General features: G+C 52.0%; 1 protein-coding gene across 3 annotated transcripts in view; it reads left to right on the top strand.

Moving 5' to 3' along the window:
* Positions 1–20,616, top strand: part of CLCN4 (chloride voltage-gated channel 4) — a 58,170-nt gene extending 37,554 nt beyond the window's left edge. For all 3 annotated transcript variants that reach the window (XM_082716944.1, XM_082716943.1, XM_082716942.1), the window contains 7 exons: positions 612–818; positions 927–1,007; positions 2,209–2,754; positions 4,217–4,403; positions 6,002–6,400; positions 12,609–12,825; positions 20,007–20,616. In XM_082716944.1, coding sequence (XP_082573070.1) covers positions 612–818; positions 927–1,007; positions 2,209–2,754; positions 4,217–4,403; positions 6,002–6,400; positions 12,609–12,825; positions 20,007–20,097 — 1,728 coding nt within the window. In that variant the 3' untranslated portion in view covers positions 20,098–20,616. The remainder of the gene's footprint in view (positions 1–611; positions 819–926; positions 1,008–2,208; positions 2,755–4,216; positions 4,404–6,001; positions 6,401–12,608; positions 12,826–20,006) is intronic.
* The last annotated feature ends 5,337 nt before the right edge of the window (positions 20,617–25,953 follow it).

Raw genomic sequence — 25,953 nt, 5'->3', positions numbered from 1 at the left:
TCCCTTAAATAAAGAGATCTGAGATCCCCCGAGCACCTGCTCAAATAAGCCCGCTACCCCTAGTTAAAGACCCGCCAGTCTGCCATTAGTTAGGGGCTAGTTCAGGAAACACCGTCCGACTGTGTAGCTAGAAGACCTCACTGGTGCTTTATAGGAAGGAGCTCGTTGCATTCTTTGGAAACGTGTGCTTGCACACTCCCTCGCTTGGTATTTCTCCATGAATTAAGAAACAGATCTATATCAATAATGCCAGAGATGAAAGTACTCCATTCAGGAGCCTGACGCGAGGCTCGATCCTGTGACCCTGAGATCAGGACCTGAGCTGAAACCAAGAGTCAGACACTTAGCTGACTGAGCCGGCCAGGCGCCCCCCCACCCCCCGTCCTCCGCCTTTAGAAATTCTTAAGGTTCGCTGTGCATCAAATGGTTTCAAGTTACCATTCATACGGTATGTTATCATAAATTCTGTTAATATAAAATTACAGTCCGGTCCAAAACTAAAGTAGCTTCTCCTCTGTATGGTCCAGCAAGTCTAGCGCTGGTGAATCCGTTCCTTTCCTCGCTGCGGCCTCCGGGCGGCTCACTCGCTCCCGTTCTCCGTCCTCTTGCAGATAAAGACCATTTTGAGCGGCTTCATCATCAGGGGCTACTTGGGGAAGTGGACCCTGCTGATCAAGACCGTCACCCTGGTGCTGGTGGTGTCCTCCGGTCTGAGCCTGGGCAAGGAAGGGCCGCTGGTGCACGTGGCTTGCTGCTGCGGCAACTTCTTCAGCAGCCTTTTCTCCAAGTACAGCAAGAACGAGGGCAAGAGGCGCGAGGTGAGCGAGGCGCGCTCCCGTCCATGGCGAGGGCCTCTTCTGGAAGCCCCGTCCCGGCTGACCTGCATGGCAGGGCTGGGGGCTCACACGGAGCTCTTTGTCCCGCAGGTGCTCTCCGCTGCTGCCGCTGCCGGAGTCTCCGTGGCCTTCGGGGCTCCGATCGGGGGTGTGCTCTTCAGTCTTGAGGAGGTGAGAAGGGGCAGTGGGGGGGGGGCGGATCCGCCAGTTCGGGGGGCTGAGGATGGCTAGCACAGAGGGAGGCCTCCATCTTTAGCCCTTTAGGACTGCATCCGAAGGGTAGTGACAAGATTCCTGCCGCTCATGAAGAAGCCGCGATTTTCACTGTTAAATATGTTTTCAAGTATTATTTTAAAAACCGCCAATGTAATTATTACTATTATTATTATCTTTTGGAAGTTTGCAGTCTCTTTCTTCTAACCAACTTCATGAGGCATTTCTGGTTTTGGCAACCCAAACGGATCTATTCCAGGGATCAGCGAATGTTCTCTGCAAAGGGCCAGAGAGTAAATATTCTGGGCTCTGTGGGTTTTCCGGTCTCGGGTGGAACTCTACTCGGCTTTGTGCTTGCAGCGGGAAAGCCTCCATACACAACACTCGCGTGAGCGGGCATGGCTGCACTTCTTTTTTTAAAATTTTTTAAAGATTTTTATTTATTTATCTGACAGAGCAAACATGGGCAGGGGGAGGGGCAGAGTGAGAGGGAGAAGCAGACCCCCTGCTGAGCAAGGAGCCTGACTTGGGACTCAGTCCCAGGACCCCAGGACCATGACCTGAGCCGAAGGCAGACACTTAATGACTGAGCCACCCAGGCACCCCTCTGGCTGAATTTCAATAAAACTAACTTTGTGGCTGCTGGAGTGTGCATCTTATATAATTTTCACATGTCACAAAATAATGCTTTTGACCATTTCAAAGCTCACAAAATATTTCTTTTTGACCCCCAGCATTTAATAATGTAAAAAAAAAAATTCTTAAGTCATGTGACATACAAATGCATTCAGTAGGCCAGGGTTTTCCTAGCCTGACCAATTCCATTTTATTCTGTAGAATCAAATCCAGAGGTTTATTCGCTTTTGGGAGGGTCTTTGTGACATAAACAGAATTAGAACGAACTATTCCCATTTCTTTTACAAGAGCTCAAACACATCTGGAGTAGTATCTGCTCCACTTTAAGACACAGAGTCCTTTAAATGTCTTCGTTGGTGCATCTTGGTGGTAACAAACCCTAGCGCGAGGAAGTCGGTACCGCCCATCTTTGGTCTGAGTGCGACCATCCCACTAAGCGCCACTGGGGGGGCTGCGATCAGGGGCTGGGGGCTCAGGGCAGCTCTTCCCTCAGCCAGCCTCATGTCCTCCTTGTTCGCCCCAGGTCAGTTACTACTTCCCCCTGAAGACCTTGTGGAGGTCCTTTTTTGCGGCCCTGGTGGCAGCCTTCACTCTGCGATCCATCAATCCCTTCGGGAACAGCCGCCTTGTCCTCTTCTACGTGGAATATCACACGCCCTGGTACATGGCTGAGCTCTTCCCCTTCATCCTGCTCGGGGTCTTCGGTGGCCTGTGGGGGACCCTCTTCATCCGCTGCAACATCGCCTGGTGCCGGAGGCGCAAAACCACCAGGCTGGGGAAGTACCCGGTGCTGGAGGTCATCGTGGTGACCGCCATCACCGCCATCATCGCCTACCCCAACCCCTACACGCGCCGGAGCACGAGCGAGCTCATTTCCGAGCTGTTCAATGACTGCGGGGCCCTCGAGTCTTCCCAGCTCTGTGACTACATCAACGACCCCAACATGACCCGGCCTGTGGATGACATCCCGGACCGGCCCGCCGGCGTCGGGGTCTACACGGCCATGTGGCAGCTGGCCCTGGCGCTGGTCTTCAAGATCGTCATCACCATCTTTACCTTTGGCATGAAGGTCAGTGAAGGGGCAGGCGGGGTGGGGAGGCAGGCACCCTCCTCTTCGGGAGAGAAGGGAGAGGGGGAGGGACCTGACCTTTACCAACTCTTTTCTCATGCTGGGCACTTGACATTCTTTTTAATCACGAAGATGCGATGCTTTTGATAAACAGCGCGCCTGGGAACCAGACTCTAATCACTGTGTAAGTGAGCGAGCGCGGGCTCAGAGTCTGTCATTCATTTGGGGCGGTGCATAGCTTCAGGAATTCGCGTAAAACGCACGCTTGTGTCGTGAGCACCCAGGAGCTGAAGCCGAACATTTCGAACCCCGAGGAGGCCCTGTAGTGTTCTGCTACTCTGGCTTTCTCTGCGGGACTTCCATGATTTGTTTCATTTTAAAAAGGCTAAGCAGCTGTGTACTTGAGTGGGTAATGGTCAAACACAAACCTGAATTTTTGCCTTAGGGGCGAAGACGGGTGGACTTTATTAAACAGCCAGCTGTCTCCCCTTCGTTGTCTCCCAGCAAAGGGATTGTGTGTCTGAGAGAGACGCCAGCAGCCTCTTGTGCCCACCGAGAGGGGTCTGCTTTGTGGTTATAGGGAGTTCAATGACTAGGAATTGGGGGCCACTCAGAGCACCATCCCAAAGTCTAGAAATCATCCCCGAGGATCCAGACTCGCCTGGAATTTGGTTACAAATCCACTCGCAGCCTCAGATCGATGACTGTCCTGGGCCACTGCCAGGCGGGATCGGGGGTCCCGTGCAGTCTCCATGAACACGGAGGGTCAGGCACGCTCTCTGGCCCACGTCCGATCCCTAGAGAAGTGAAAACGCGTTTCCACGCAGCAAAACGTGAAGCGCGCCGCCCCCAAGATCTTGCAGTTTACACAGTCCGGTTCTTTGCTCCTTTCACCAGCTTGAACATACTCAGAATACTTCTGGGAAAGTACTTCATTAGGAAGAGGGGACAGCCCCTGTCTCTCTGACAGGTGAGGCACCGCTGTGTCCTCATGGGGACTGTGAGCCCGTGGAAAGCTCCTGAAGGTGCTGGGCAGCCGCACCGGGCTGCTTGGTGTGACCCGTGAACAGTCGCACGCCTTCCTTTTCCATTCCCCCGCTGCGGCTTCACATTTAATGGTAAAAGCTCGTGTGAATGATGCACAGGGGCGAGAGGAGGGGGAGTATTTGCAGGGGGTCATCACCCTTTAATCCCCAGCAGGAGAAGCAGGCCCGGTTTTGAAGGAGAGGAGGCAGACGTGTAAAGTCGCGTTCTGTCCCGAGTCACAGTAGCTGGGACTGACCAGATGGGTTAAGCCACTTGTCCTGTTTGGTCCACACTGCTGACCCTGCATTCGGAAGCGTGGTGCCCCCTCTGAAGAGCAGCGGGCACAAGCCCGTGGAGGGGGATTGGTGACCGGGAGTGGGGAAGCGGGGCTGCGGCCTCCTTCCCTCATACCTCGCTTCCCTGTGTGCCCCCGGAGATCCCCTCAGGCCTCTTCATCCCCAGCATGGCGGTGGGAGCCATGGCCGGCAGGATGGTGGGGATCGGCGTGGAGCAGCTGGCTTACCATCACCACGACTGGATCGTCTTCAGGAACTGGTGCAGGCCTGGAGCAGACTGTGTCACCCCCGGACTTTATGCCATGGTGGGAGCAGCGGCCTGCCTAGGTACAGCCCCGGCTGGGGCGCAAGGGAAGGGGGTCAGGCCAAGCGCCGCCACCAGCCGCTCTGGGTTGGGGCACCGGGGAGAGGGAGGACATGGCCTCGAGTGTTGGCTTTCCCAGGACAGGCCGGGTTGTGTCGCTGTCGCATGTAAGGCTCTAAATCTCAGTAGCTTAACACACCGGGGCTTGCAGCTTGCTCGCGATGCGCAGTGGGTTCTCATTATTCGCGGAGTACACATTCGGGAATTGGCCTCCTTGCTGAAACCTGTGACCCCTAAGTCAACACTTGGGGTGCGTTTGCTGTGTCATCCTCAGACACGCGCAGGAGCAGGGGAAAGTGCGAGGTGCCTAGTGTGTGTGCTCCCAGCTCCAGGCGAACGAGGTGGGGAGGCCCCGCCCCCTGTCACAGCTCGGATACTCGACACACGTGGCCTTTTCGTTTCTATCTGCTGCCATGTGTTTTGCATTTTGTGAATGATTTTGTTGTTTTAAATGGCCCCCAGCCAGAGTGCTAAATACAGTCCGTCTGGGCATTGTATGCACAAGAAGGCTGCGATGTGTCTTATAGAGAAAATAGGAAGGTCACAGAAGTCTTCTCACACAGGAGTTTCAGTCTGCGGGCCGTGCGTTAGGTGTTCGTGAATCATCTATGTGTGTTAATTAAGGTGTCTTTAAATAGAAATACACACGAAACAAGGTTCTGTATTGGTCGGTCGACCAAAATGTTGTGAGCCAAAGCTCACACAAACCCAACCTTGCGTTTTCCCCAGAGCAGTGATTCAGCATTTGCTCCTTCCGTATTTGTGGCAACTTTGTAGATCATGGCTACCGTGAATAATGAGACTTGACCCTGCGTGTGCGTGTGCACACGTGCGTGTGTTCGTGTAGTGGGAGTGGTTGGGAGCTTCTCTCCACTCAGTCATTCAGGGCCTGGGTGAGGACGTAGTCTCCACCATGTTGCGGCTGCGCCTTCTAGAATACTGGTTTTCAACCGGGGCAGTTGTGCCTCTCGGGAACACTGGGTGACAGAGGGGACATTTTTGGTTGTCACACCTACGGGGCGGTGTGACTGGCATCTAGTGGCTGGTGGCCGGGGATACCACCGTAGAACACAGAACAGCCGCCCTAGTTGTCCTAGTGCCGAGGTCGAGAAACCCCAGTTCAAGCCCACTGGAAGACTCGTGGGAGCTGGTATGGATACCAGGGGACCCACATTTGGGTCCCTCTCCTGTCCATAGCCACTAAGAATCTCTGCAGTTTCCCAGCTTACGGGGTTCTGGAACACAGCCACATTTGCTGTGTCAGAGCCCTGCCTAGCCCACTCACCCGAAAGCCAGGCTCATGGTCTTGGGTGAAGAGACAGCCCAGTTGTCTTCTCACCGAAGAGCCCTCCAGACGGCTGTGACTACAGCCCCCTGAGGTCGCGCTGCGTTCACCAGAGCTTGGCCGGCATTCCAGAGGTCTGCGCTGGGCCACGTGCCGGACCGTGTCTTTGGAACAGGTGTCTGGAGGCTTTAGAGACAGCTTGTCCGTTTCCACAGTTCATGCCCTCCTGAGGGTCTGGAGTTGAGTTTCAGAATTGTATCTTGTCTTTGGTTGCAGGTGGAGTTACCCGGATGACGGTGTCATTGGTGGTCATCATGTTCGAATTAACGGGTGGTCTAGAGTACATTGTGCCCTTGATGGCGGCAGCCGTGACCAGCAAATGGGTGGCCGACGCCTTTGGGAAAGAAGGCATCTATGAGGCTCATATCCACTTGAACGGGTACCCATTTCTGGACGTGAAGGACGAGTTCACCCACCGCACGCTGGCTACCGACGTCATGCGGCCACGGCGGGGTGAGCCGCCTCTGTCTGTGCTCACCCAGGACAGCATGACCGTGGAGGATGTGGAGACGCTCATCAAGGAGACCGACTACAACGGCTTCCCCGTGGTGGTCTCCAGGGACTCCGAGCGCCTCATTGGATTTGCACAGAGGCGGGAGCTGATCCTCGCAATAAGTGAGTAGAGGGAGGGAAGCTCAGGCTGTACTAAGAGGCCAGGGGCCGCCTTTGTCCCCCCTGAATTCCCAAAGAGGTTAGAGAGTGCCAAGGTCAGAGGGCTTTAAGCTGGGGCTCTCACACTTTCTCGAGCCTATTCGAGGAGACTCTGCATTACGCCGAGCTCCTGGTTCACGCTGCTGCTGTCGCCGGTCCCCAGGTCCCACCGTGAGGAACGATGTCTAGGGAAAGACCCGCTTGGCTGGAAAGTAACAGCCCCATTTGCATGTGGCCTCTGGGACCCGTCCCTGCTAGGTGGCCCGTGGCCGCTACTGCTTTTTTAGGGAGTTGTCAGGTGAAGCTGGGAAGGATGGGGGCGGGGGAGCCCGGACTGGCCCTGGCAAGCTGCTCTCGGCGACAGGCTTTCCGGTGGCCTTCCTGACGTGGAGGGTGAGTTCTTTGCCCCAGCTGCCTCCTGGGCCACCGCACAAGCCCTTCACTCGGCTGGTGGTGTTAGGTCCCACCCCACTACTCAGAGGCCCGCGAGAGGCAGTTCCGCGTGATTTCCTCCCAGTGTGCTGGCTGCAAGCGGCGGGGCCGAGGGGCAGGCTGTCGCGTCGGGAGAGGAGCCAGCGGGTGATGCCTGAGTGCGGGGTGCCCAGGATGGTGGCCCAGAGAAACAAGTCTGCCAGCCCCGCAGCCTAGGGATGCGTGCACTGAAAGGGAGGTGGGAGGTAGGACTCCCGAGAGAAAGGCCTGGGTGCGAGCCACACGGAGACCTAGGAAGGACAGCGAGCCTTGGAGCCCCCCTTCAGGCTGGAGTCCCGCTGGCGCATGTGAGGCGGTAGGACAGGGACCAGCAGAGCCCCCCACCCTGTGTGCGGGCTGGGGCCAGGGCCATCCTGTGCAACCACCTGCTGCCGTGATGTCCCCATCCCAGTGGCTCATGGCGGAATGGGGCCCACAACATGGCTTGTGTGGTTGCTTGATGACTTCACCGAGTATCCCATCTCCCAGGGCGCTCAACAAGTTCACCGGTGGGACTGGCCGGGGTAGGACTCCCTGTGTCCTCACCAGAGGACCCCTTGCTTATCCCTGCCCTCGGTTAAGGATTTCTGAGGCTCTCTTTCAATTTCTAAAATCTTTTTGTCATGTTGAATAGCCTTTTCAGTATCTTTGAAATAACCTTCATCAAAGGCTCTATAAAAATCAGTTTGGGTAAGCCGTATGCTCTCACCTTAGCTTGTTGCTCGAACAGATTCCCCTCCCCCAAAGCAATAACTGGGTTTATATTTTGGACCTGATGGCACACTGGTGCGTCTGGGCTCAGCCTGTGCTCACGTCCTGTGGCTTAACAGTCAGACGCCTTTGGGCATAAATATTGCCTTCTAAATAACGAGGTTGGTTTTAAGCTGTATGAGCAGGGTTGGGTTTGTTTTTAAAATAATGTAATCAGTAGCCTTGAAAAATTTATTCAGTCCCTAAGATCTTTTAAGCAAAAGCTGAAATTTAAAGACTAAAGTGATGTCACCGGACCCGTTCCCTGTTGTGCAGCCCCGGGCGCACCTGCTACGAGACAGCTCACTAATTTCACTGAAACCCATTACTGTAATCAAGTGGGAAGCGGTAATTGTCATCAGCCGCTTAGTGCAGAAATCTAAGCTTGCCGACGGAGCGGGCTCTTAGAAGCGATGTTTGGAATGTCTAAAGAGGCAACACGCCGTGTAAATAGTACCTGTGTGCTTTCAGCCAGACCGATAATAGTATAGAAGCTGCTGTTTACGTGGTTTGTGGAAAGGCAAGGAGTGTTTCACTCTGAGCAATCAGAAGAGCTGTTTTCTCGATCTCTGGAAATAGAAGAGTTCCTGTATCCTGCTGGAGAAATGTGTGACCTGTATTTGTAAAATTATGTGGCTTTTGTGAATATAAAATATGACTTTAGCATTTAGCTAGTGACTGTCTCATGCTGGTTTCGTTTTCAGGGGAATTAGGAGCAAAGCTTATAGTTCAGTAGAGCCAAGATGGTTTGAATAAGAACGGTAGATGGGGCAAGTAAGTAACGTTCAGACTGTAGCAACTGGGGCGCCTGGGGGACTCCATTGGTTAAGCATCTGCTTTTGGCTCAGGTCGTGATCTCAGGGTCCTGGGATCGAGCCCCGCATCAGGACTTCCGCTCAGCGGGGGGTCTGCTTCTCCTTCTGCGCCTTCCCCCTGCTTGTGTCCTCTCACTCTCTTTCTCAAATAATAAAATCTTAAAAAAAAATTGCAGCAGCCGCTCCCGTAAAGCTGGAAATGTTATTTTCCAGCCATCTCTGGAATGCCAAACCGCAGCCAGTGTCCTCGTCAGGGAGTGGTTAGCCCCACGTAGGACATGCGGCGCCCTTCCCCATCACGTGCGGACACATGGGGTCGCGTGTGACCCATGTGCAAAGTCCCCGTCAGGGAGACTCTGCCTCTCAGTCCTGTTGGCGAATACAAGGCTCTTTCTGTGCTTAGCAGGGCTCAGACTCTTCCAGTCTTGAATTCTGCAATTAGGTGAGAGGGCTCAGCGGGAAGCCGCAAAGATGATTAAAGGGATGGAAAGTTAGAGTCACAGGCAAGAGTTAAGGGGAACCCTCATTTTTTTCGTCTGGTGGGTGATTTAATGATGATTCTGCAGCATGTGGAAGATGCTTGCTTGCAGAAAGGGGTCTGTGATCAGAACTGAACCTCTTGTCAGAGCTGTTGGAAGGGCTGTGCAGGGATAGAGCGGTTTCTTCCTAGGAGGGCTGTCCCTGACCCGCACAAGCCATGGAGGACAGCGCTGTCATCTGCCGCCTTCTGCTGGGGCTTGAGCACACGTACAGAGGGACTTCTCCGGGCCACTGTCTGCTGTAGCTTATTATAGAATCATCTGGTTGTTCTTTGAAATAGTTTTTATTTTATTTTTATCACATTTTTTTTGGTGCTGACTACCGCTATATAGTTTCAGTTTTGCTCTGCAGCCTTTTTAGTTAATGGCGTCTGTTACGTGGCAGCATTTTTGATGGACAGGATGAGAGGGTTCTCCCAAGTAGGGCTTCTCAGCCTTCACGCTATTGGCACGTGGGGCCGGATCGTTCTTTCCGGTTGGATGCTGAGCAGTATTCTTGGTCTCTGGCTGCTAGCTGCTGGTAGCACCCCCATCTCCTAGTGATGAACAACCAAATAGAGCTCCAGAAAGTTCCAGATGTCCCCTGAGGGTCAGGGCAACCTTGCTCCCAGTTGAGAACCATTGCTCTAAAAGCCACGGGACTAGCTTACTGCATATGTGAGTATTTCCAGCCTTCAAATTACTTGGTGTATCAGAGTTTGTGACATTTTACTTTTCCAGCACTCTGTGCCTGGTGTTGTCATCATATTTTCCACTCGAAAGTGGAAAATGTACCTCGTTCTTCAGGAGCTGTGGCCCCTGATACTAGCTCGGGTAGAATAGATAACAGCTCTTGTATTAAGGACAGCTTAATTGATCTTTAAAACAATTAAAAATGAAGTTTATGACATTCTTATGTTTTTGCTTGTTTTAAAGATTTTATTTTTTCATTTGAGAGAGACAGAGTGAGCACAAGCAGGGAGAGTACCAGAGGGAGAGGGAGAAGCAGACACCTCGCTGACCTCTGAGCTTGACGTGGGGCTCGATCCCGGGACCTGGAGATCACGACCCGAGCTGACAGCAGACGCTTAACTGACTGAGCCACTCAGCCGTCCCTATTTTTAAAGAATACATACTCACAGAATATTGGGGATATCAGAAGCAAAAGGGAAAATTTAAAAAAAGCTCCCACTTTCTCAACAGCATAGAAGGCCATGGTTAATATTTTGGTGTATTTCCTTCTTAGCTTGTGGGCCTTCTATATACGTAAACATTGGGCCTTTTTGGGGGGGGGGTTCTTTTTTGACTCTGGCTTCTGTGAGTCCCTAGTACCTGGGAGTCTACACTCTTGTAGCCCCAGATCATTCCCAGGGTGGGGAGTTGTTTTAAGGTTTCCAGTGGGATCTATGTCTTGTGCAGCCTCGGTGTGCGGGCATTGTTCTGGTTGCTGGGAGGGCGGGGAGCAGGAGCCAGTGACTGCCCTCTGTGAGCATGCGTGCTGGCCTCTGTTGCGGGCCTCATGGTGACTGATGGAGGTTTCTTGCCCCAGTCGGGGCTAGATGGTTGGACCTAGCAGAGGGCTGCAAAAAGCTTTCTTTCTGGTCCTTCCATTCATCAGTTTTTGGCCTCTATGTAGCCCGTTGGAAGCGTTCAGCTAAATCTTGGTAGGACAGTTCCAGAGTGGCCTAGCGGAGCCCTTCCAGAGTAGCAAGGAACACGGCCCGCATCTCTGGCTCCGAGCCCAGCTGGTGCCTTCGATTCTTTTTGGCAGCGAACAGCTCGTGGGTTTTCCTTCCCGGGGTCTCCCCCGTGAAACGGGCTGTCCCACATTGCCGGAGGGACCGAGTACGCGGACATTTAGTAGAACCACTCGCTCATTCGTTCCCCTGTTGACTGATTCATGCATGCGTTTGGCAAGCATCTGTTGTGTGCCTCCTGTATACTAGGCCTTGTCCAGGCTCTGCGAACGCACTGGTGAGCCGGGAACTGGGAATCACCGAGCTAGCTGCTGATAGAATCGGGGCTTCTAACCTGATCGGGGCACTCGGAGGACACGGAGGGTGGTTCTCTATTTCGACAGGTGGACTGATGGTCACTCAGTTGTGTTTGTTCTTACGAGGGGCTCAGCAAATCCTCGTTTCAGTTCTTGACTGAGGTCTGTGGCTTGATCCAATCCCAGTGAAGACTGATCCTTGATCCGGTCACCCCGATGGTTGAAACAGCTGGGTTCCTGTCACGTGGGACTGCGAGAGCATTCTCGGGCTGCGACAATGAGCCATGTGTTGCTAGTCACCAGTGCACCTCAGGGCTCTGGGCCAGCACGGTCTTGATTGAGGAGAGAGATGGGCAGCGTGTACCATGCAGTGTCCACACTTGAAAAACACACCGTGCCTCCGCGTCCTCTGGTATTTGTGGTCGAATCCCAGCCTATTCGCTGTAACCGCATTTCCCCTGACCCACATAATGCGCCGGCATTTGCCCAGCGGGCCCACAGTCTCTTTTAAACAGAGACCCTTTTTCAAACTCAGCCTGACCCCGAAGGCTGCCAGTTTTCCATTAGAGTACTCAGGCAGTTCGAATTTTGTTTTTCAAAGAACAATGTAGGTGAATAGTAGTCTGTGAGAAGGCCAGAGACGTATTCTAGAAACCAGGATCCATTTTAAGACAAGCCTCACTTGTACATTTTTCCTAACCGTTTCCCATGAACCAAAAGAAAGATTAAAATTCCAACAAAAGGAAAATTGCCTTGGAGAAATATCTTGAGACCGATGGATTTATTTCACGTGTGACTTAAAATAGCCTGGGTTTCTAGTACTGCATAAAGCTGTATTTCTAATGAGTTCCTGTTACCCTACTTTTCTTCGGCTTGCGTTTGCATGTCCTTGCCTACAGATAGAAAGAGCCTCATTGTTACCATAACAGTTTTACTATCTTTCTTTGAGGAATCCCCAAAATGATCCATTTTTAAGAGAGGCCATCCAGGAGGTGGGGGCATGGTGGCTTTTCTGGAGTTATTTCTTTGGTCCCAAGGGCCATATTTGGAATTAAGCTGCATTTCTGGGCTGTGAGCCTGGGATGGCCCTATTGGTTTTTGTTTCTTTCAGGATTCATAATGCCATTTGGGCCAGTTAAAAGTTAGTTTGTAAAAAAAAAAAAAAAAAAAAAAAGGAAAAGAAAAGAAAAAAAGAAAAACGACTTACTAAGGTCGTTGGGCAGCAGAGTGCGGTTTTTTGTCATGTCCAACTCGAGCCCATGATGAGGGGGTGTTAGGAAAGCAAGGGTGGAGGGCCCTGGGCCTTCTGGGTGTCCCCGAGCCCAGGAGGAGGCAGTACATTCTCCCCAAGAAGTCGCCTTGCTCAGGCCCACGCGTCAAGACTTTGGCGACGATCGGGTCACAGCAGAGGGACCCTCGCACGGCGTTAGCTTCAGAGAGATGCCAATTTTCCAGATGTTTGGCTGAAGGCCTTCATTAAGAATGTGGCATTTGCCCCCTGAAGCCCTCTCTGTGGGATTGTGGGACGCGGACAGAGGGAAGGCCGCTGTTCCTGTGGCGGGGGCTGGAGGCAGTTGCGAAACAGGGTCTCTGCGTGGCTTACTGTCCCCGCTCACCCATTCCAGAGAACGCCAGACAGAGGCAGGAGGGCATCGTGAGCAACTCCATCCTGTACTTCACGGAGGAGCCCCCCGAGCTGCCGGCCAACAGCCCGCACCCCCTGAAGCTGCGGCGCGTCCTCAACCTCAGCCCGTTCACGGTCACGGACCACACGCCCATGGAGACGGTGGTGGACATCTTCCGGAAGCTGGGGCTCCGGCAGTGCCTGGTGACGCGGAGTGGGTGAGTGTTCCGGCCGGACTCCGACGAGACCAAGATGAACGAGTCGCGGTCTCTGTCCCCGGGGGCCTCGCGGGGCAGCCGGCGTGAGGGGAAGGTGGGAGGAACCTGCCGGCGGGGCTGCCGGCCGCCCCAGGCTGAGGGCGGAGTCGAAAAGGGGAGAAGCCGAAGGAGAAGGATTTGGGCAGCTTTTCTGCTCCCCCCCTGCCCTGGGTGGCACTTGGCTCGGGGAGAAGGGACAGCCTGTTGTGCTGTCACGGGGTCTGGCTTGCCTCCACGTGCTGGCGCCCCACGGAAGCGGGCAGTGAAAGGCACAGGCTCGTGAGAAAACGAGGGCGTGCGGGCACGCGGGGCGGACCTCACGGGGCCCGGAGCGCGGCCTCTGCCCGGTGCCTGGTTCGGAGCTACGGAACCGCTACGAGACGTGGATCTCTGTATCTTAAGACGCGCCGCGGGTTTTTGCAGAAGCGGGTGTTGTAAGGGCGGCGGCTTGCGGGCTGTGTCCGGTGGAGACCGGATCGACCCTGGGCTGGGGGCGCCGGCGGCCCATGCCGTCTAAGGTCACAAAGAACTTGACTCCCCCAAAACCTGACTGCGGGTAGCCTGCTGTTGACCAGAGCCTTACCGATAACATGAGCGGTGCATTAACACGTATTAGACACTCTAGTCTGGAAGCCAGAGGAAACGGGACTCAGAAAATCGTAAGGAAGAGATCGTTCATTTACAGTACCGTCCTGCAGGTTTCCAAAAAAATCTGCATGTAGGTGGACCCATGCGGTTCAAACCCTTATTGTTCAAGGGTGGCCTGTATTCCCGTGCCGCTGGGTTCAGCCGGGGGCAGCTCTCTGCAATCACCTGGAATTCTCATGGATGACATGCCCCGTAAGCAGATGTGAAGTTCACATTATGCTCGGATTGTTCCCTGATACAGCAATCGGTTCAAGACAACCTCTTGTTTTCAGAACAGCTGTCCCCGAGTTGCTGGCAGATCTGGTGGCCCCATGGCATTGTCTCTGCGGTGACAGTACTACATTTGCTTTGTGTTACCGCGAGCTAGGAAACTAGCATTGCACAGACTGAAAGCTCATGATGGTATATGAGGTGCCGTGCCCCAGGGCCATTCTTTGGGCTCAGAGGTGCACCCCAAATCCCACGGCTTCAGAGGCCTGGGTAGAGGAAGAGACTGGCCCAGTCAGGGCAGCCTGGAACCTTGAATTGTCTGCCCAGCGTATTCTCTGTAGGCTGAGGGGAGGCGGTGGGGCTTCAGGGACGCTGATACCCTGTGTCGAGGCCTTAACTCTCTAATGTCAGTTACACTGCGGAGCCCACCATCTGGCTTCACCGAGCACTTCTCACCCAGGGTGGTGTTGCCTCCCAAGATGGTGGGTGTCCTTGCTAAAGAGAGGGGATGCTCCTCGCACTTCGATGGTAGAGACCCGGGATGTTATTCGGAAGCCTGCTGTGCACGGGGTGGCCCGCATTGCATCAGAGACTCACTGGCCCAGAAGGTCACTTGCTCTGAAGCTCAGTGACTGTGGGCTAGGTGCCCATGAACAGCCAAGTGAGCCCTCCTTGCTCCCTTGCTTCCCCCCTGCCATCCCGGCTGTGCAGGGGGCCAAATGTGCGCGCTGACCCAGAGAACCCCGAGCCTGCGCGCCAGGTGTCCTCAGCTCCAGCTGTAGCGGGGGGCGGGGGTGTTGCACATGGGAGGGACTGTCGGGAAGCGACGAATACAAGTTCCAGACCAGAGATTGCTTCTGCTGGTGATTTTTATTTTTATTAACTAATTAATTAAGTTAATTTGTAAAAAAAGATTTTATTTATTTATTTGAGAGAGAATGAGAGAGAGCATGAGAGGGGAGAAGGTCAGAGGGAGAAGCCGACTCCCCGTGGAGCTGGGAGCCCGAAGCGGGACTCCAGGATCATGACCTGAGCCGAAGGCAGTCACTTAACCACCTGGGCCAGCCAGGCGCCCTGTTTATTAAATTTTTCGCTGGTTATTTTTAAAGGTACTCAGCAGTTCACGGGATCCCCCAGAGTATTGAAGCTCCAGGCCAAATGTGGAGTGCAGGGCCAGTGCAGCCACTGATCCCTCGGCTGGGGGTGGGGCCTGTGAAAGTGTGTTTCTAGCAAACACCCAGGAGCTGCGCTTGCTCGTCCGAACTCCACTTTGCAGAATGCTGAAGCCCATTTACATACTTGAATTTCCACCGCCCGGCGTAACTGCCACCGTGATCACCCACGGCGTCTCAAGTGCGGAGCCATTTCTCTTTTCCTTTAAAAAAATAATCATCCAATGTCAGTTATCATTGGAATTTCCAGTTCTGGCAGGAAATTCTGCCCTTACCGCCCACTCACACCTCACGCAGCCCCATGAGGTTTTCCTGTGAAGATCTGGGTGCCGAAATTGGCTCCGAATGTTCTGCGAGAAAACAAAATCGCACTCTCTCTCGCTCTGCATATTTTAAACAAACACAGATGCTGATGCGGTACCGCCGGCAAGGGAGCCCCGTCTGCGGGGCTTTCATCTCCTCGGGCTCGCGGCCAGGGCTGCCGTGGCCTGAGCCAGCTTGCGTGTTTGATGTGCTCCGTCACCATGTGCCTTCCCTGCTCGCGGTGAGGGCCCCGGCTCGTCCTGTGGACCTGCCTCGGCGGCAGGATTTCTTGGGGCCTGGGCCCCAAGGTCATGGCGAAACCACGCCAGGAACCACAGAAGGCTTTGTTCCCAGGAGGCTTGAGTCTCCGGAGCCTCCAGTGGCTAAGCCCGCATTGCATTTCGGTGGGATTCTCCCCACAGAGGCTCTCGAAGGCCAAAGCGTGCGCAGGGGAGTGGGGAGGTCGAATCAGCGTTCCCCAGGCCTGCTAGGTGGGCCCCCAGGACTTGGACGGGGTGGCCTGGTCAGAAGAGCCCGGCTGTTCTAACTGGATATGTTCATGGCCACAGACCGGCCATTTGTCATTCCCTCGATTCACTTGAACAGCAACGCAAAGGGGCCAGAAGGTCAGACACTTGATTTACAGTCAGTCCTGTCCCTCCACTACGATCTCCGCCGGCTTTGACGTTGTCCCCACCCGGGTGGGTGTTCAGCCTTCTTCTTTTGCAGCAGCTGTTGTAGGCCAAGGCACAGTTTATGCCCAAGCCCGAGACCGCTCTGAGTTCCTGTTTCCCCAGAAGCATTGTGAGCAGCTCGATGTTCCGTGTTTCTAGTTACAGAGTTGCAAGAGGAGGTTGTCCACGCTGCCCCGGGGGGAAGAAGGGCGACCAGACCAGGCTTCATAGATACGGGAGGGGTGGTGTGTGTCTATGTGTGAGTGTGTGTGTGTGTGTGTGTGTGAGTGTGTGTGAGTGTGTGTGTGTGAGAGAGAGATAGCGGAGTCCTCGTCCCTTTGCCAACACTAACAAGCCCTGCTTTTTCAAAGTCACATTTGCTTCAGCAGCATCTTACAGGGCGTCTCTCTGAGACCTGGTGAAGGCTCAAAAGTGTCCCAAAAATAATAAAGCCGAGAGCTCGTCATCTACTAGGAGACATGGACCTAACCCGGTTTGGGTGGCTTGACCCCGGTGTTCTAGAGGACAGGGTCCTGAGCCAGGCTTTCAGGGAGAAAATGGCAAAGGACAAAAGAGCGGGGTCATTGGGGAGGCTGTTGGCTAGTTGGCGATTGCCAGCAGCAGACCCTCCCCACACCCCCCCCACCGCAGAGACCCGCCCCTTAGCCGCCCCGCCCCCCGTGCACCCTGCTGCTCGTGCCACCTCCCATTTCTCCTCTGACCCCAGCTTCTAGTGGCGTATTACAGGCCCATGCTGGTCGCCTTTGTACTGTCCCCTTTTTTTTTTTAAATTTTAAATGCACTGGAAGAAGTGTTGTGGACTGAATTGTGTCCCCCCCCAGAATCATATGTTGAAGCCCCCCCAGTCCAGCGTGACTAGATTTGGAGATGGGGTCTTCAATGCGGTAATTAGAGTTAAATGAGGTCCTCAGGTTGGGGCCCTAATCTGGTAAGACCGGTGTCCTTACAGGGGACAGGAAGAGGCAGCAGGGATGTGCGGGCCCCGGGGAGAAGCCCAAGTGAGGGCTGTGAGCCGAGAGAGGCCTCTGGAGAAACCGACCCCCCACCCCAGCACCTTGATCTGGGCTTTCTGGTGTCCGGGACTGTGAGCGCAGTCACCACCCAGCCCGTGGGGCTTCGTTGCGGCTGCCTCAGCTGAGTCAGGACCCCGACTCCGCGTGGCCACTTTAGTAGAACAGCGTCTTGTTTGATGGGACATTGACAACCTTATTGCATTCTTTTTTTTTTTTTTTTTTAAAGATTTTATTTATTTATTTGACAGACAGAGATCACAAGTAGGCAGAGAGGCAGGCAGAGAGAGAGAGGAGGGAGCAGGCTCCCTGCTGAGCAGAGAGCCTGATGCGGGACTCGATCCCAGGACCCTGAGATCATGACCTGAGTCGAAGGCAGCAGCTTAACCCACTGAGCTACCCAGGCGCCCACCTTATTGCATTCTGATACCTTCTAGAAAAGTCCTTAAAGTAACATATAAACACAGTTGAAGCCAAGTGGCTCTCAGCAGCTAGAACAGAGAGCGATGCCCGGTTCTACCCTTCCGCGCTGGCACCTCTCTCCTTTCAGGGGACCACTTTTCTCCCACAAGGGTTTGTTTTCTTTAATTAATAGACTATTTTTAGAGCAGTTTTGAGTTTATAGAAGAATTGAGCATGAAGTACAAGGTTCCCTCCTGTCCCCTCAATTTCCCTTACTAGTATGTTGCACATGTTACATTTGTTGCCTTTGAGGAACCGATACTGGTACACTAACTCCCTTCGGTAGCTTACCTTAGGGCTCGTCCTTGGTGTGGTACATTTTGTGGGTACATTTTGTGGGTTTTGTGGGTTTTGATAAATGGAGAATGACCTGTATCCACCATTATAGCATCACACAGAGTGTGCCCTAAAAATCCTCCGGGTTCCGCCTCTTCGTCCCTCCTTCCCTCCCCCCAAACCAGGCAACTACTGATCTCTTGACTGTCTCCATAGTTTTGCCTTTTCCAGAGCGTCCTAGAGTTGGATGTGGCCTTTTCAGACTGGCTTCTTTCACTTAGTGACATGCATGTAAAGTTCCTGCATGGCTTTTCATGACTTGACAGCACATTTCTTTATTAGCGCTGAATAGTGTTCCATCACCCGAAGGGGCCACAGTTTAGGAATCCAGTCACTCACTGAAGGACATCTCGTGTGCTGCCAAGATTTGGCTGCTATGAGTGGAGCATACATCTTCTAAGAGTTAAGGAAATTACTTTATGTCACCACTAAACTGTAATTATAAAGAATTAACAGTGACTCAGTATATCATTCAATATCCAATTCATATCAAATTTCAACCCAGAATTCTTTCAAGGTCCACACATTGCATTTGGTTGTTTTGCCCCTTTAGCCTTTCATCTAGAACACTTTCCTGCCTTTTTTGGTGTGTTATTTATGACACAGTTTTTGTTTTTGTTTTTGTTTGGGAAGAGTCCGGAATCAGTAGTCTCACATTGGGAATCTGTTTGATAGCTTCTGGTGGTTTGATTTGGCTAAGTGATGTGCCAGCATAGATGATGTCACAACGTCAGCTTTTCCAGCTTTGTTGGTGATAAGCTCTGCCACTTAGATGAGGTGGTGGGGACCAGAGCCCTCCGCTGAGAAGGGACATTTTTCTCTCCGTATGTAATCTGTGGAGGGATCCTGTGAAGCCAGGCGAGTTTTTTGCTTTCCAGCAACCATTCACCCAGCGGTTTTGGAACCCACGGATGGTTACTGACTAAACTAATTATTACAGCAGGCATTGCAAAATGTCCATTTGCTGATTCTATCTCGCTTTGTACGTTTCCTTCCATTTCTTGGAGCCTCACAGCAGAGTCCTGAAGCTTGCAGGATTTTGACATTCAGGCTTTTCAAGTCTCCCTTTGCTATCTTCCCCTCTCCTGCGAGAGGGGAACAGGCAGTACCCGCTGTCTCCCCCAGGGTCAGAGGTACGCAACTAACACCGGAAAACAATCGCTTTTTTGGGGTTGGTTAAGGGCCGTGTGGTCAGGGACGATTCTGGCCTGACAGTTTCACGACCCAGCATGCATTTCACCAGCAGCACCTGAGTCCAGCGCAGCCCCGGACGCTACTGTTCCCTCTTCATAGTCCCTTCTGTTGCATGGGAGATGAATTTGACCAATTTGGCCTTAATTAAATAAATCACAGAGTATTGCGTTTGTGTTTTCTGATTTGGGGGTATGTCATTATTTTACATCGATATAGAGTAGAAATCTTTCATTTTATTAACCACACAGTATTCCAGGGTCAGCCTGACCCTGTTTAGTTCTTCTGTTTTTCTTGGGTGTGCGGGCTACCTGGCAGACCAATTTGGCCAGTGGAACTTTCTTTCTCTAAAGAAACTGTGCATACCCTCTTCCTTCAAACTTTTTCCTTTACCGAGGGACGTGGTTTATCTCAGCAGGTGGTCATTTAAGTAGTTAATAAAATCAAGACTGAGTGAGGGCTGCGGGCTGTGGTTGTGCAGGTGTGTCCTGTGCAGTCTGGGGCACATGTTGCATTATCATATTTGCCAATGGCACTCCTTGGGGTTGTGCCAAGTGTGTAGTCTGGGGCCCTTACACAAGGAGCCCTGTTAAGAGGCCTTGTTTTCGTAAGTTGAAAACAATGGAATTTTGGAAGAGGGGTCAATTGATTATAGTCCTGAAATTTAGGCGAGTGTATTAGTCACTGTAGGTTTCTTGCTTGCCATCTCAGTGGCCTAACACGGTAGTGATTCATTCCTCCCTATGTCACGTCCAGTGTGGGTTTCAGCAGGTGTGGGCTCTCTACCTAGAGTCATCCAAGGACCCAGGTCTTTGAATCTGGCGGCTGCTAAGTCAGTCCTCTGTGACCTCAGAGTCCTTCATTGGCTCCCCTGCCTGTGGCCACCAGTTGAGGAGAGGGAGTGTCTGGAAATGTGCAGGTGACCTGGGAAGCGCATCTCTCCTCTCCACCTACAGGCCATTGGCCAGAGCTCACTCACTTGTCCCCACCCGACTGCAGGGAAAGCTGGGAAATGTCTCTCTGTGCGGCCAGGTGGAGAAGGCCCTGGGGTTTAGGGCAGGCAGGAGTCAATCTTGCAAAGCTGACCTCTTTTCTCTATTGTGTTTCTTCTCCAGGAGACTTCTTGGCATCATCACGAAAAAGGATGTCTTGAGACATATGGCCCAGATGGCAAACCAGGACCCTGAATCCATCATGTTTAATTAGAAACAAGGTGGCATTTATTTTCAGAAAAACACAACCGTGTCATTTTAAAAGAAATAAACAAATGATATGTTATTATCCTAATGAACGATTGTGCGCGGGGGGCAGTGGAAACAAAAGCTTTGTTGGAAAGGAAAAAGGATGAAACCTTTAAAAAAAAAAAAGAGAGAGACATCAACCAGTAGGCATTTCATAGCTTTAACCCCTTATGAGTTTCCAGCTCTGTTTCTTAATGAGTTTATTAACCGCCGTCGGGGCATGGGGGTGGGGGTCAACAGTATGGTTCGTACAAGGACACGGAACACAAATGCTGAGTCCAGAAATGTTTGCCCCTCGTTTTAAGGCTGATGTTTGTGAAGCTTTGAGTCCAAAAGGCAAAGGAGTATTGGCCTTGGCGGCATCTTTTATTTCTTGGTTCCTGAAAGTGTTGCTGCTATTTCGCTGAATCGGACTAGAGATATCTGCGCTCACTTTGTTGGAAAAGACAAAAGAAATTAAATCGGCACACAGTGAAAGCTCAAAGTTTGCCAGTGGGTTCACTCCCGACCATCCCATTTCTTGCTCCCGTTCTCGGCCCCCTGTTGCGCTTCTCCCATCAGTTTCCGAACCAACATCCAGGGTCTCCTGCGATGATGCGTATGAAGAACCCTTTCTCTGTGCAAGGCCAACACCTTGGGACTGCATGATGAACTCCTGGCGTGTTTAGTGCTGCCCGTATTTCCTCCCACACAAAGGGGTTCATCCTGATTTTGAGGGTGTACACACCTGCTCGTCGTGTTGCATGTGCATTCCTAAATATTGAGCCATCCAGCACTTTCCATGGGCCATATCTATGTGCTGCCAGCTTGTCGTAAGTGTGCTTTAATTTCCGAACAGCGTACGTGAGGGTCAAAACAGGCTGCCCCATGTTACCACTTATTTTTCCTTTCAGATCCTATTAAATACGGCTGCAGAGAGGGTAAGGCATATGAAGTCTCAGTAGGAACTCCTCCAAATGGATAGCAAGAGAGATACTAAATTGATTCTAAATCTGTTCCATTATCTTCTCTGTAGGATGCAAAACGTCTGGCGTTAGTGTCTGAGTGTGCACTTTCGTGCTTGTACGCAGAACACAGAAGGACAGAGTTAAATCATCGACAGCCAGTTTGAGCACTGGGCTTCTATGTATTGAACTTAATGGTGCATTTGTTTCTTTAGTCAGGACTTTGGTCTTTTCTGGGAGAAGGCCTGGTGCTGTGATTTAAGTCCACGGCGTTCTCGGTGTGAGCCTGGCCGCTGCTCCCACTCGCCCTCTCCCGTCCCTCTGGGCTCTTCCCAGCTCCCTGAGCCGCCCTCACCCTGTGCGCTGTTACCGGATACTGACGGTGCAGGTGCGCGTTTGGCGGCAAGTAAGAGAAAAATCCAACGGACAGTGGAGAGTTGAATGAGAAACCCGGGGGTCAGACAAAGCACTCATATCCTTTGGTATTGTTTCCTGCTGTCCTTCGTCCTCTGCTGTCCTTCGTCCTCTGGCGTCCTTTATCCCCTGGCTTGCCGCCTCTGAGCCACAAGGTGGTTACTGAGCTGCCGGGTAAGGTGTCTGCTTCCTAGACAGGAAGAGGGAGCAGGAGGCCTGAAACAAGGGGCAGCGCCTGTGTTAGGACAGCAAAATTCCCAGAGAGGCTCAGCTTACATCCATTGGCTAGAATTCTGTCATATGACTCCCCCCACCGCCCAGCTGCCTGTGAGTGTGGGAAGGAAAGTTTGTAGCTAGACATACTATTCCCTGAATGAAATTTTGATTCTCTTAATAAGGAAGGGGACGGGTCCTGCGGCGGGAATGCCGTCCACTGGATCGGGCGCCATCATCGCGTCCAGGTCGCCGTCCGGCCTGTCCTCCTTCCCCTTTTCCTTTTCTTTCTTCCTTTTTTTTTTTTTTTTTAAAGATTTTATTTATTTATTTGACAGACAGAGATCACAAGTAGGCAGAGAGGCAGGCAGAGAGAGAGGAAGAAGCAGGTTCCCCGCTGAGCAGAGAGCCCGATGCGGGGCTCGATCCCAGGACCCTGAGCCGAAGGCAGAGGCTTGAACCCACTGAGCCACCCAGATGCCTGTCCTTACCCTTTTCCTTGCCGAACACTCTAGACACTCTTTTCTTACCTTATAGTTTCCCACCCCTTCTGTCAGATTTGACATAGAACCACCAGTTAGAAGCCATCATTTCAGGACGCCTGGGTGGCTCAGCTGGTTGAGCGCCTGCCTTCAGCTCAGGTCATGATCCCAGCGTCCTGGGATCGAGTCCCGCATTGGGCTCCTTGCTCAGCCGGGAGCCTGCTTCTCCCTCTGCCTCTGCCTACCACTCTGTCTGCTTGTGCTCACTCTCGCTCCTCTCTCTCTCTGACAAATAAATAAATAAAATCTTAAAAAAAAAAAAAAGAAGCCATCATTTCTTAGCCCTAATAAAAACCTAGAAACTTCTAGTTGGTGTAAGTAAATGTACTGTTGGGTTCTCTGGGTTATTAAAAAAGTTAAGTCCAACCATGCTGGCAAACTGGAAGATTTGTTTCTGTGATTGGCTGGTCTCCTCCAAACTAATACCAAATAGCCCTTTCAGCGTGGAAACACCAGTCAGTAGTAGAGAAGTCAATCTTTGTGTCTCTTTTGTGGCCCGTGAGTATCGACTAACAGATCCTAGTATTAGTGTTGTTGCTGGGGTTTCCATGGAACATACGCAAGTGAAGCCGGGTTCTTCTGAATTTTAAGTCCTAAAAGGTCTTAAAGATGGCTACGTGGTGTTCCCTCTTACTCCCACGTGGTCTCCCAAAGAGTATCCATTAGTCATAGCCCGGATTTAGATAATCCAGTACGCCCTTTTAGCTGAAATAAAGAGCTTCAGAAGGGAACATGAAACAGTGAACAGATAGCCAAAGGTCAGTGAAACCACAAAATTTTTTCCTCCTGCAGCCGAGGCCATGGGAGGATGAAGGGATAGTTTATTCCGGACCAAGGTCACCGAGGGATGTTATGCTGTGTCCTCCTCAGTGCTTATTGGAGCGAGGTCCACAGTTCATGGGAAACCACTGGGAGTGCTACTTGACTCAGATAACCTTGTTTTCCTTCATAAGCCAAACGTCTCATTTGTGGTGGGCTTCGGGCTCTTGGCTCCAGAAGGCCAGGGTCAGATAGGTCGGTAAAGGTCAAGAATGGGGGAGTTGGCAGGGCAGCTCTCTGAAGGATTGCTTCCTTCCTCTGGAGCCCTAACTCCCCTTTGGGGTCCACTTGCCCCCCCACCCCCCGCTGCCCGGTCCGAGGTCTCAGACAAACTTGATGAGGGACCGGCTCCCGAGCTCTTTGTCACTCTTTCTTGTAAAAGTTCGCGGGTAGGGATTTTGCAGCCGTTTGCTGTATCCAGATGTAGAACTTCCCCACTTTGCCTAGCAAGAGGAGTACAACTGGGGTGTGGAGGGAAAATAAACGTTACTTAGAATAATGTGGTTTTCTCTTTTTTCAGAACCAAAGCCTTTAGACTTTTAATAGAACTTTCTGGATTCTTTCTGAATCAGTGTTTTCATGTAAATAAGCATGAACGCAGAATGGAAAGTTCTCCGATGAGACACATCAGCTTATTTCTTGTTTCTTGCCCTCCCTCTCTGCTATGAAGGAAATGTGTTGTAGAAGGACAGACGCCGAGTAAAGGGGAGCCCGAAAGGGACTTGTGAATTTCTTGCATTTTTCAGCGCATCCCCTGGGACCGCAGATGTGCACAGGGCATTAGTGGAAAGGGAAATGTGTTAGAAGCAAATCACTACCCAGTGTTTTCTGTACAACCAGGCGATTCCCAGTTTCTCTATTTAGTCCTTCCCAAAAGACCTTAGAAAGGAGAAGACATCTCAGGAGATCTGTTTTGGGCCCCAAAACGTCACAGAAACTGAAAAATTTGTTTCGCTTAGGAGAGAAGGGGTTACTTGACACCCTCAACACGTGCAAACCTGCTCTGTACTCTGCATCAGGTGCCGAGCCGGCACGAGGACCGGAGGAGGGGCGCCATCCCGTTGCATCCCTGCACCTGTCTGCTTCGTTCCGATTTCACGCGGGCAGCGTTTTCTCACCACCCCACCCCCGCCCCCGCCCCGCTCTGAGCCTTTGAAATGGGTTACATGGCGGGAGAGCATGTGTACCTAACTTCACAACACTAACCAGACTCCATCGTAACGGGTGCAGTAATAACTATTTATTTGCCGTCCTAGGTGTGCTGGGAATGAGCCCACGTGCGACTTTTATGACATCTGTTTGCGTTCGGTGTGGGAACGACCACATAGCAATGTGTTTTTTTTTTTTTTCTTCTTTGTAACCCTCTGTGTAAACGTTGGCACCTTATTAAAAATTAAATGTTTGAACTTTACCTTTAAAAATAAAACAAGCCCCGTCCTCGAGAAGCATGTTGTAAATGGAAGAGATACTGATTTCGCAGCATGTTGCTGCCCAGCAGAACCTCTGGAAACCTGATTCCGGGGACAGCTGAAGTTGAAGCCCGATTCATTAAGATTTTCCTGTAGGACAGTGACGTCCATGTGGTCAGCTTTAAAATCCCTTGGTCTTCGTCCGGAGGCTAACGGCCAAGTAACAGTTCAGACTGGAGCTATCACATGTCCAAGGATGGGCCGAGACCGCTGTCCCCAGGCCGTCTGTGTCTCCGCCCTGTGCACAGACGCTGGCAGGACAGCTTGGACCGTGGTCTAACACAAATTCTGTTGCCCTTTCAAACTTTTTATTCATTACTTTGGGAATCACAAGAACTTAAAACTAAGTTTGTCTTCACCCACCAGTTGCCTTTTTTTTCTTTTAAATTTTCCAACTTGACAAAAATATCAAGGAGAAAACAGAATGCCCACATTCCTTTGATGACCTAGAAGAGGCAGTGAGAGGGAACCCTTCTAATTCCCAAGGGGGCTACGGAGCCAGACTGGGCACAGCTTAGGGAAGATCATCCTCCGCAGGGGGGCCCAGCAGATGCAAATGTGCTGAGGTGGGAACAGGCCTAACCTCCCAGGGCCCCACAGGGTGGGGGGGTGGTGAGTGGCTGCAGGCTGGGTGGTGCTTGTGGAGAGAGTGTGGGGCATGTGAACTTGGTTTTGTTTTTCCCTCGGTGGGAGGCTAACACAAGCAGATGCTTCCAAGTCTCACAGGGCCAGGTACAGACGAGGAGTTTAGAGGAAGGATGTGCTTTGACTTGCACTGTTCGTGAGCCTTCCTGACTGTGATACAGGAGGACCGGAAGCCGGCAGTCCGGCTATGAGGCTATTTCAAATACTTGAATTATGATGGAGGCTTGTCCCAGAGAAGCCTTGAATTCTGGAAACATTTCTGAGGTAGAGCCAACAGATTTGCCGGCGGAGTGGGTATGAAATGGTACAACCAAGTTGCCATTTACTACCATGGGCGAGACTAGGCGAAGAGCTCCGTTGTCCAAGTGCTACACTGGAGATCTTGGTGGGACATTGGAGTCCAGGGTTCAGGGGAATCGTTGAGGTTAGAGACGTAAGTCAAGCCTCTGGCGCATATCAGGGGTATTAGAGCCAGGCCTGGAAACCTCCATGGCCTAAAGATACGCTAAGAGCCAACAACCAATATTCTGACAGAATTTCAACATTGCATTTTCAGGGAGTCCTGCTGATTTAGTGCACGGCCGAGCTTGAGTTCCAGCTCCGCTGCCTTTTCACTGTGTGACATCGTCAAAGGGTTGAACCTCTCGGAGCCTAAATGACCCCATCTCTGTCGAGTCAGCTGTCGCTCCTGACCGGCAGCACAGCTGTGAGAATTCCACAAGAGACACTCTACAGAAGGCTCTTGGCACTGACTATTTCATGTTATGAAGCCCCT

The sequence above is a fragment of the Mustela nivalis genome, assembly GCF_964662115.1.
Source record: "Mustela nivalis genome assembly, chromosome: X".
NCBI classification, from domain to species: domain Eukaryota; kingdom Metazoa; phylum Chordata; class Mammalia; order Carnivora; family Mustelidae; genus Mustela; species Mustela nivalis.
This window is presented reverse-complemented; position numbering and strand designations above follow the sequence as displayed.